The 11,855-nt window shown below is 34.6% G+C and overlaps 1 protein-coding gene across 1 annotated transcript in view; it reads right to left on the reverse strand.

Moving 5' to 3' along the window:
- The window catches only part of sh3yl1 (SH3 and SYLF domain containing 1), a 62,307-nt gene that overhangs the window by 12,787 nt on the left and 37,665 nt on the right, over window positions 1–11,855 (reverse strand). The window contains exons 6-9 of the mRNA XM_039747712.1: window positions 11,766–11,855; window positions 8,891–9,041; window positions 6,717–6,783; window positions 6,515–6,565 (exon numbers count right to left, since the gene is read on the reverse strand). The exon at window positions 11,766–11,855 is cut by the window's right edge and continues 39 nt beyond it. Of these exons, the coding sequence (XP_039603646.1) occupies window positions 6,515–6,565; window positions 6,717–6,783; window positions 8,891–9,041; window positions 11,766–11,855 (359 nt within the window). The remainder of the gene's footprint in view (window positions 1–6,514; window positions 6,566–6,716; window positions 6,784–8,890; window positions 9,042–11,765) is intronic.

Consider the following 11,855-nt stretch of genomic DNA (forward strand, 5'->3'; position numbering starts at 1 on the left):
CATTACTTTTCCTACTTTATTTTCTTTTGTACTTTCCATGTTTGTGACATTTTTAGTGTATTTTTCACAATAATTGAGGTACTTCTTTACACAAGGCAGATTACCTGCTTACCTGGCTAGTAGCTACTGCCCATTTACTTAGAATACATTCTTCTGTCTCACTGTTTTACACCTACTTTTATCAGATCCACCCCAAAAGATGCGTCAATAAGCACTGGTGGAAGCTATTGTGCCAAAGGCTTAGTTGAATGTAACTGCTATAGGTGTAAAATGATTTGACTCATTGTATGTATTAAAAACATTTCCCCTTTTTACTCCTCACAGAAATTAATTACAAAAAATATGAACAAACTAAAGTGTACAGGCTATGTACCTCCATGTAAAAGAAACTGTAACAGAAATAATAAAAAACACTAGATGGCAGTAATACCTTACACAATTGGAATAGGTAGTACAAATGTTAAACAAAGCTTGCTTCATCAAACCCTGATTTACGAGCATAATTTAAAATCTGCATCTAATACAAAATAATAAAATATAATGCACCAATTACAATTATTTCGCTGACTGCATAAACAAGGAAACAGGAACCTTCTACATCCATCCATCCATTTTCCAAACCGCTGAATCCGAACACAGGGTCACGGGGGTCTGCTGGAGCCAATCCCAGCCAACACAGGGCACAAGGCAGGAACCAATCCTGGGCAGGGTGCCAACCCACAGCAGGACACACACAAACACACCCACACACCAAGCACACACTAGGGCCAATTTAGAATCGCCAATCCACCTAATGTGCATGTCTTTGGACTGTGGGAGGAAACCGGAGCACCCAGAGGAAACCCACGCAGACACGGGGAGAACATACAAACTCCACGCAGGGAGGACCCGGGAAGCGAACCCGGGTCTCCTAACTGCGAGACAGCAGCACTACCACTGCCTCACCGTGCTGCCCACCACCTACATGGTATGTAAAACATAGCTATTTTCCATTTCTTCAGCATATTAATAACTCTTAAATTAATCTAAAATAAATTAGTAGAATTAGTAGTTTTTTGATGCTCACAAACATAAGGCAAGACATGAGCTAATCTAGAAAGTCACTGCTGTTATTAATGCTGTTCATGTGCCATGAAAAAACAGTTTATTATTGAAAGTTTGTAAGTTTACAATGTGCATAATATACCTGTATATACAGGGATCATCTTCTAAGCTCAACTGAGGAAAGTGATGCTACTTTGGGACACGTGGAGGCATTTTGCTAACAGTATCTTCTCTTTCCCCCCACAACACCAAAGAGAAGCTCAATGAGGGCACCAAAGCCCAAACATGATGCTCTGAGTAGGCTCTGTCCCTCCTGAACGGGATGCCATAAGAAGCGATAGCAGCAAAAAGGTGGCATCTTATTTACAATCAGGACTCGTGATCGATTAAGCGGGGATTACTGGGTTGGAAACCCAAAGATTCTCCCTGTTCTGATCTGGTTCCCTACCACCGGTCACACTGTATATATCATAAGCACTCAGTGGCTACTGTATCATTTGCAAACAGAGAGCTTGCCCATGCAAATAGCAAATCATGTGAATACAACTTCACACATACTGTATAGCATGCAGATGTGATTAAGAGGTTTCACTGTTTAATTGTCCATCCTAAAATTAGGAAAGTCAAAGCACATTATCTAATTAACCTTGAACCTTGATGAAAGGGATGGTGATTATAGTATCTCAGAACATAAACCCTCCTGGGATTTTCACACATATTTCAGTGTCTGGAGTTTATAGATTATCTAGCACATTCCTAATATTTCTAATGAGAGATTAAAAGGAAAAGCCTAGGCTCATTGAAGGTAATAGGAAGGCTAAACATATTCAAATAACTGGCCTGTAGAAAAGTGGTGTGTAGAACGACATCTCTGAACATATAATGCATTGAATGTTGAAGCAGACTACAGCAGCACCAAAGCTAGAGGAATGAAGAATGAATAAATGTTGCCTAATTTGAAAGATTTCAATTTCTACTGAAAAACACAATTCATGGCATCATAGTTTAGCGTAAAATTTGAAAAATTACAAAAATAGAGAAACAAAACAGTACAAAAAAAGAAAATCGACAATAGCTATGACCATTAGGAACAGTTGTGCTGCTGTACATTTGCTGTGGCCAGCAATGCTAGACACCTCAGGTGGACACAGCCAATAAAGCCTCTGAATCTGTAGTTGTAGGATATTACCCCATTCTGCATAATAGAGTTGCCATTGGCAGACAGAGAGCAAGGTGTCCAGATGCTGTGATCAAGGACATCCAAAAGTGAAGTCCCCAAGAACACAATGGGTTTAAGGTCTCGAAGAAAAGACTGGTTATTGCAATTGAACACTAGTATTCCTCAGGACAGTTGTGACCACAGTAGCTGTATGTAGCTGTAGGGTCAGGTCAGTGTGAACAGAGGGCTAATGTCAGGCCACCATGCTCTAAGACCATTTTCATGGAGCCTGTTTGCTTCACTGTCCTGTTGCTGATGGACATTTTGTATGCCAGCAATTTCAGCAGTACAACAAGTGGGAGATCTGAAAGGATCTCATAGATGGATCAGACTATTATGTTTATCCAGCTTCTAGTGTGGTAACATGAGAACAATCAGGTTCTGGACAGTCATCTCTCTTGCAGTTGAGACATGGTAGAGCAATTTAATTCACAGTGTCTAGGAATGCTAGCACATGACATGCCCACCTATATGATGCATACGATCCTCTCCCTTGCTTCTGGTGACAATTAAAGGAATTATGGAATGTATATGAAACTAAGTGTAGCTTTTGTCTTTGTGTGATGAAAGATTTAAGTTTTTTTTGTTAAATGAAACAAAATCAAACATTCTTCTACCTGGACCTCACTGGCTAAAAGTGCCCCTTACTTGCTTTTCTGTGGCAAGTTTCAATGCCTCACTACACAAGCTATATTGCTTTTTCAGAGGACTAAAATACTGTATGTTGACAATATTTTATGAAAGTAAACAAATTACAAATATAATGTTCTTATTCCAGAAAGGGCTGTATTTATTTTTTTTAATCAGTATACATCAAACAAAGATAACTGAGAAAATTCACTCATTACTAAGGACAATCAGTAGAAGAAATACAAAGTGGTTTTGTTAAAAAAAACTCCCCGTTATCCTAAAAATAAAAATATTTTATATTTCTACAGTATAAATGTCTGGTTTATAACATACTTGTATGTTCACACAACATAAGTTATCTCTATTCAAGAGCATGTGATGAAGCACCTGAAACTTTAATGTGTTTTAGGATTCAGGATTTAGGGAATCATCTGAGAGTTGTGCAAATAGGATTAAAAGTACAGTAACACTGACATATTTTTATTAAAAGATTTTCATAACTAGAAGAAGTTTTTAAAGAGTAAAATCTGTAATTGTCCTTTTATCCCCCATTACCATTTAGGACTAATATTAATATGCTAGGTTTTCCTGGCTGAATCAAACCAGTTCCAATGTTTTTGCTTACTCTTTATGAAAGTTTGGAACTGTTTTTCTTTTTATAAATTTAATTAAACAAATTAAAAATATTAAATCATTAAAAAATAAATAATATTGACAAGTCAAGAAAATATCACTTATGTATTTCAATAGTGTGCAAAATATCCAGAAAAGGAAGTCAAGAATAATCTGGAAACATACAGTGGTGTGAAAAACTATTTGCCCCCTTCCTGATTTCTTATTCTTTTGCATGTTTGTCACACAAAATGTTTCTGATCATCAAACACATTTAACCATTAGTCAAATATAACACAAGTAAACACAAAATGCAGTTTTTAAATGATGGTTTTTATTATTTAGGGAGAAAAAAAAATCCAAACCTACATGGCCCTGTGTGAAAAAGTAATTGCCCCCTGAACCTAATAACTGGTTGGGCCACCCTTAGCAGCAATAACTGCAATCAAGCGTTTGCGATAACTTGCAATGAGTCTTTTACAGCACTCTGGAGGAATTTTGGCCCACTCATCTTTGCAGAATTGTTGTAATTCAGCTTTATTTGAGGGTTTTCTAGCATGAACCGCCTTTTTAAGGTCATGCCATAGCATCTCAATTGGATTCAGGTCAGGACTTTGACTAGGCCACTCCAAAGTCTTCATTTTGTTTTTCTTCAGCCATTCAGTGGTGGATTTGCTGGTGTGTTTTGGGTCATTGTCCTGTTGCAGCACCCAAGATCGCTTCAGCTTGAGTTGACGAACAGATGGCCGGACATTCTCCTTCAGGATTTTTTGGTAGACAGTAGAATTCATGGTTCCATCTATCACAGCAAGCCTTCCAGGTCCTGAAGCAGCAAAACAACCCCAGACCATCACACTACCACCACCATATTTTACTGTTGGTATGATGTTCTTTTTCTGAAATGCTGTGTTCCTTTTACGCCAGATGTAACGGGACATTTGCCTTCCAAAAAGTTCAACTTTTGTCTCATCAGTCCACAAGGTATTTTCCCAAAAGTCTTGGCAATCATTGAGATGTTTCTTAGCAAAATTGAGATGAGCCCTAATGTTCTTTTGCTTAACAGTGGTTTGCGTCTTGAAATCTGCCATGCAGGCCGTTTTTGCCCAGTCTCTTTCTTATGGTGGAGTCGTGAACACTGACCTTAATTGAGGCAAGTGAGGCCTGCAGTTCTTTAGATGTTGTCCGCGCTCTTGAGGTAATTTTGGTCGGCCGGCCACTCCTGGGAAGGTTCACCACTGTTCCATGTTTTTGCCATTTGTGGATAATGGCTCTCACTGTGGTTCGCTGGAGTCCCAAAGCTTTAGAAATGGCTTTATAACCTTTACAAGACTAATAGATCTCAATTACTTCTGTTCTCATTTGTTCCTGAATTTCCTTGGATCTTGGCATGATGTCTAGCTTTTGAGGTGCTTTTGGTCTACTTCTCTGTGTCAGGCAGCTCCTATTTAAGTGATTTCTTGATTGAAACAGGTTTGGCAGTAATCAGGCCTGGGGGTGGCTACGGAAATTGAACTCAGGTGTGATACACCACAGTTAGGTTATTTTTAACAAGGGGCAATTACTTTTCACACAGGGCCATGTAGGTTTGGATTTTTTTTCTCTCTAAATAATAAAAACCATCATTTAAAAACTGCATTTTGTGTTTACTTGTGTTATATTTGACTAATGGTTAAATGTGTTTGATGATCAGAAACATTTTGTGTGACAAACATGCAAAAGAATAAGAAATCAGGAAGGGGAGCAAATAGTTTTTCACACCACTGTATCTGAACATTTAAAAAAAAAAAATCATAAAACCAAGTGTTCATTATTTAAATTGAAGAGGTTAATTAAACAAATAAAATTAGAAAAATATAAATCATTGTCTGCAAATAAATACAACTAAAATTATTTAATGCATAGAACAAAAATTTAACAATACCGTGTTTCTTAGTTGTTATCTGTTTTTTTTATTCTAGGAGTATCCGTTTTCCCATTTCCCCATTTTACTACAGTGAGCTTTAAGGACAGTGCCACCTTGCTTGCAGTCAAGATATGACAGAGCAATTCATAGTATCTGGCAGTCCTAGCACAAGATGCTATTTTGCTGTGCTTTGTGTGCTGTTTTCCAGAGCAAGTAAAACACCATAAGAAACTGAACCCAGACTAGCAGAAAAAAGGAACAGACCTCAAAATGACTTAACCTGGTCAATGCCAGCTGCTGCAAGTTATAAATAATACATAATGCGTTAATGTTAATGTTAATAGCTGATAAATAGAAAAGTGAGAAATGAGGATGTATATTTTCAGATTCCTTTATTCTGAGAAGTATACAGCTTGAGGATTATTGTTTAAATTGCAAAAGTTAGTATTATTGATCTAGATATAGTGTGATTGACTTTAAATATTTTTTTTGATTTTTTATAAATTTCATTAATATGTATTGAATTATTGATTCTGATCACAGTATAGATTACATTGTCAGTGATTTCAGAATTATTATTAATCAAAAACATTTTAGAAATACATGGTTAAATAGCTCCCAATATATATCATCAAATGAAACACTGAACTTTAAATCATTAAACTGAACTATATTAAAAAGCAATACATATCAGTAGTTTCTATAAAGTTTTGCAGTTTTCAATCATGATTTTATTAGCCTCCAATGAAATTAGGATCACAATATGCCCAGTTGGCCAGTGATTCTGTTACTTAAAATAGTACGCTTGTAGTTTTCAGACAGAATACTATAAACATAAAGTGCTAAAACGAGTATGGCATATGACATATGTTTGAAAATATTTTTGAATACTTTTATTCAAAGAAAATAATCTTTTTTTCCCCCCAAATATGTTGAGCAAATTCTTTTAGGATTAGTAAAACATTGTTTTTTTCCTTGGAAACTTGATAAAGATCTAAATAATGGTTAACACAATTAATTTTTTAAAAACTGTTCTTTGAAAAGAATCCAGTACGTACAATGTAAACATTACTACTTTATGTTACAAATAAAATAAATTTACTTACGAGTATTAAACTGATAGTCAGAAGCATCAGACTTAAAATCTGAACTTCGTTCTGATAAAAAAAAGAAATAAAAAAAGTAAAACACACATACGCTTTACAGATAAACATTCATACATTTGAAAGTATTAAAAAAAATGAAATATCAGATAATAGTCAACTTATGATAGTTTTAAATGAAAGTATGTAATGAAAAAAAAATTACCTCTTGGTCTCTCAAATGAACTTGAGATAGGTGGTCTGTAAGATGGCTTAGTTTTCGGATAATTGACCTGAAAGTAGAAGTCAAATTGAGAACAGTCACAGGAGTAAGTCATACACTAAAGAAACTGCAAAAATAATGTTATGTACACTGTACTTTTTGTTTGCTCTTAATATGGCTCTTTTTCGTAAACTGTGCCAGCTTAAATGTATTCAGAATCAATTAATACTGTATATTTTTGGCCTACTTTATTTGGAGGCTGCTGGTCAATTTTTATTTCTCTCCTCTACTTTTATGGTAAAAAAGCATTCTTTAACTCAGAAGGTCAATGATATGAGACCAGTGTACAGATTGTAATCCTTGCCAAAAATTGCAGAGTATATAATAAGAGGAAGGAGGGTGTCTAGACGAAACAGCTGAATTACAATCGACAAATAATGTAGATCACATGTTGTGATGGCATCCAAAATAAAACAAATCAAGTAGTTCATGAAAAAGCAGTTGTTTATTTAATTCAGGGAACATAGTATTTTCATATGAAGCCAGTGTGTAACAATATATTAATTTTATACTTTTTGCTTGCCTATTTTGGCTAGAAATAATGAGAAGGGCCCAGTCGTAACTATCTCCGACTTTGGCTAAAGCAAATTCAGAATGACAGGCCTTTTGAAAGATTCACAAATAGATGTTGCAACATGGAAATATCTGAGACTATGTCTTTCCACATGCTAAGATTTAGTGTTCTTGAAAAGTTGTATATAAGCATTTTATTACTTCTATAAACCAAGGCAGTGCAAGCAGGAATTGATGAACACAGAACATACAATTAAAAGGAAATTATAGAAACGTTATATGAACAATACAAAAAAAACCAATGCAGCAAACTTATGTATATTGAACATCTTTTAGAATATAGCAACTTAAACCGAAGAGGTGCAAAAAACTAAACGTAAAACTATGAGAAAGCTAAAAAAACCTTGTATCCTAGCACCCTTTATGTATCAGATACCTTCAATCAGATAACCAACTATGTTCAAGGAGATTTTCAAACATTTTTGACCTTTCCATCATGATTTGCCAAATTAAGAGTTTTTGTTTACTAGGTTAAATTCTTTGAAGTCACTGTAGACTTGAAATCAGAAAAAAGTGAAAACTGCTATCAAGCACTACCAAAGATCAGGATGTGTTGTGAGTAGGTATATGCAGAGCTTAAATTAATTTAATGCCAATATGACTTAAAAAGAAAAGCCATTTAACTGGTTTATGTCCATTAAAGATACAAGTGCTGACATGGACTAATATGTCAAAAAAAAAGGACTTTGAAAAACTTTAAGACAATGATGTTGTGCAAAATATTAAAGTTTTTTTAAGTGCATACTTTTAATACCATGTTCATATTTTCTATGAGCAAGAAATTATCTGTAAAAATGTTTTATTGGTCTCTTATAATATAACCTCAGAATAGAAATAAGTAATTAAAACACAAATAGTACTAACATTAGCAATTACGCATAACCATTTTATGCATATGTTCACTGCAAGGTAATCATTAACAAATTCTATATTACATAGTTAAGAAAACACTGTCTATGCAAAAAGCCACATTAAAGTATACTATGTGCTGTGTAACACATTATCATATATGAGAGTTTTTATGATTTTGGTGCAACTTAAAAAGTTCTCAGACTGGGACTGTTAGTGGTAATCCTACAGTCTCTTAACTATGCTCAGGTATCCCGGAGGAATAACTTTCTTATAAGTACAATGATGTCTAATGCAACCACAGGACCCCTAAGAAGTGAAAGAGAATGTTAGAGAATTAGTAAAAGCCAAAACAAAACATACTTTACTAAAAATAAACAGAAATATAAGTAGCTGTACTAAAAAGTTTATCAAAACTAAGGAAAAAAAGTTCTTGCTGGGGTGTATAGTGGATCTCAACATTTATTTAATACTTTAAACTTAATAGATTCTAGGAGTTTATAATATTTCTAGTATTAGCTACTTCATTCACAGTAAAGTAATTTGTTTCTATATCTTGCTTTTCATTTTAATAGCTAAATTTATTCCACTATGGAAATTTTTTTTAAATCCATAGACACTTTAATAATTAACAATAACAACAAAAATAGCGTTCTACAATATATTGAAGATCTTTCTAGAATTGTGAAACAAACCTTTCTTGATGCCTGTCTTGTGTTTTCCGAGTCTCTGTTTGCATACATGTCACAAAAGGAGTTAAGCATATCATACAGATCTGCTGCTGCCGTTGGTGGCTCAACATCACCTAAAAGAATTTCAGTAGCACGAATTTCCTGACAGTAAAATCTGATTAAAAAAAATAAATAAATAAAATTGATTTTTTTTTTACATTTTTGCAGTCTTACAAGAAAACTACTAAAATTCAATGGTAGTATTTGGTGAAGGAGGAAGGAACTAAAGATGGCAATGAAAACAGTGAAAAATGGAAATGTAATAGGACCGGATGAAATACCTGGAGAAGGGGGAATACATGTATTGTAGGATCTAATGCAGAAGGTATATGTACAGGAGAGAACACCAGAGGAGCAATGTGATTGCACACATTTATAAAAGGAGAAGGGAAAAATTCAGGATTGTGGAAAAAACTATATAGAGATAAATCCCCATGACAGATGACAGAGTGCCCCATCAAGAAGTCTGAAAGTTCATGAGAGAGAGAGGAGTAACAGAGAAGTATGTGAGGATTGCCCAGGATATGTACGAGGGAGGGAGGACTCGGGTTAAAAGTAATGTTGGGGAAAAGAACAAGAAATCAGTTAAAGTAGGTCTGCACCAGTGATCTTCTTTAAATTCTTTCCTCTTTATTCTGGTTATGGATGTGTTGAGTCATGGGATAATAGACCAATCCCCTGATTCTTTCTTTTTGCTGATGATATTGTGTTGTATAGCACCAGAAAAGAGGAAGTGGAGATGATGTTGGAAGAATGGAGAAGGGCTTTGGAAAGCTAGAGGACTGAAGATAAATAATAAGAATACAGAATATTAGATTAAGAAGTTAACCTGCAGGGACAGTTATTAAAAAGAGTGGATAAATTTAAATATCTAGAATCAGTGGTAGCCCAAGATGAAAAATTAGATGCACAGATAGAGTATAGTGTGGATTGAGTAATTGGAAGAAGGTATCAGGGGTATTGTGTGATTAAAGAATTAAGGCGAAGGTTAAAGGTAAGATTTTTAAGACACCAGCATTAATGTATGAAGTCTAGACATGGGTAGTAAAGGGAATGCAAGAAAATAAGTTAGAAGTAGCAGAAATGAGAATGTTGAGATGGATGTGTGGAGTTGCAAAAAAGAACAGAAGAAGAAATAAGCACAGGAAAGTAGGTCAAAGTGGTATAGACGTTAAGTGGTGATGAGGACAGACAATGAATTGGTTGGCAAAAGAGTGATGGGAATGGAAGTACAGGCGAAGAGAAAGCCAGCGAAACTAAAGAGGAGGAGAATGGATAGAGTAAAAGAAGATTTAAAGGAAAAGCGTGTGACTGGGGAGGAGGTGCAAGACCAAGCTGTATGGAAAAGGTTGTTTAAGCACATCAATCCAACATTGAGGTGGGAAAAGATGAACAGGAAGAAATATAGTTAACTCTAGAAACAACTATATAAACAATATGTTTATTCCTTGAACAAATGCATCTCAAGTATAGTTTCTTAATGAAAATGTGTTTTTCCCACATATCAGGCACTTTGTTAAAAGAAACTTAGCCACATTTTCTAACCTTTCCTCTCTGTCTTCTGCATAAATTATACTTTCTGTAATTATGGTATAGGTTGTGTTTGTAAACTGTACCAGTGTTTACTTAATAATACATCTCCAGATAATCCAGACAGTGTCAGAAAGAAAATTATCAAATCTTTTTTCCTGGTAATTAAAGTCAGTCCATGATTAAATTGATTCTTCTAGAATAATTGCAACATATAATTAATCTCAACTCATATTTGTGACACTGCATTTATTTCTCTTGACTCTGAAGTGTATTATGGGGAAAAACTCTAGAGAAGAGAGGGATGTCATTGGTCATGTGTTATGAGACCCTTGCATTGAATATCCCCTGCACAGGCCCTATAGGAGCAACAGCTTTGCTTACATTTACTTTTCCTTGAAATCAAAATAATCATTAGTCCCCTGATTGCTAAATTTTGAGTAATGATTGAACATTAGAAGAGTCTCCTGTGACAACTTAGATTACATGCCCTACTGGAACAATAGTAATACACATACCATCACACTTCAGAAAAAAAATGCTCTCAAGTGGCATTTCCTATTAGACACCTAAAATAATTTTACTCTAACAAACTTCTGATCAATTGGGAATAGAAGTATTTCCTATGATAATCAGATTCCGATTTACTGTTATGTGTGCTTAGTAAAATAAAATTCTTACCTTTTTGTCCTCTCAGAATAGTGACAGTGAAAGTGGTGTAACACCAACAAAAACATATAAACTCACATTAAAAAACAGAATACATAAAGTATAATATATGTACAATTATATATACTATAAATATATACAAGAACACATGCTATATTTGTTATTATAACTTGCAGTTTAATACTCTTACAACCTGTTAACAGAAACTGTCTTTGAATCTTCTGGTGCAAATGTCCACGATTCTGTACCATTTGCCAGAAGGAAAGAGGGACAAAAGCAAATGGGGAAGACAGCTAAAATCTTTAACAAGACATTTTGCTTTTGTAAAATTAGTATTATATACAGTATATACTGAACAGAAGTCCGCTGATATGTGTAATATTCTGTGTCACCTTCACCACCTTCTACAGTGTTTTAAAATGTTGAGGTAAGCAGGCGCCATAACAAAACATACAACCTCATTAACTGAAAACACAACCAATTATTATTTAAAGTATCTTTAACTATTCAACTATACAAAATTATTAGCAGAAAATATTTTCAGTAACCCTATACATTTCATATTATGTTGTTTACATTTTTATTTCTTCTGAATAATTCTTGCTCAAAGAAAAACATGACTTCCAGATTAATTACTTACTTTCTGTTGGCATCTTTTCGTTCAATTAGTCCTGTTCCTTCTAGAGATATTCCAGCAAATAATCCACGGGATTTGCAGTAGGTATACACA

This window comes from Polypterus senegalus, chromosome 3 (genome assembly GCF_016835505.1).
Source record: "Polypterus senegalus isolate Bchr_013 chromosome 3, ASM1683550v1, whole genome shotgun sequence".
In the NCBI taxonomy this organism is placed as follows: Eukaryota; Metazoa; Chordata; class Cladistia; order Polypteriformes; family Polypteridae; genus Polypterus; species Polypterus senegalus.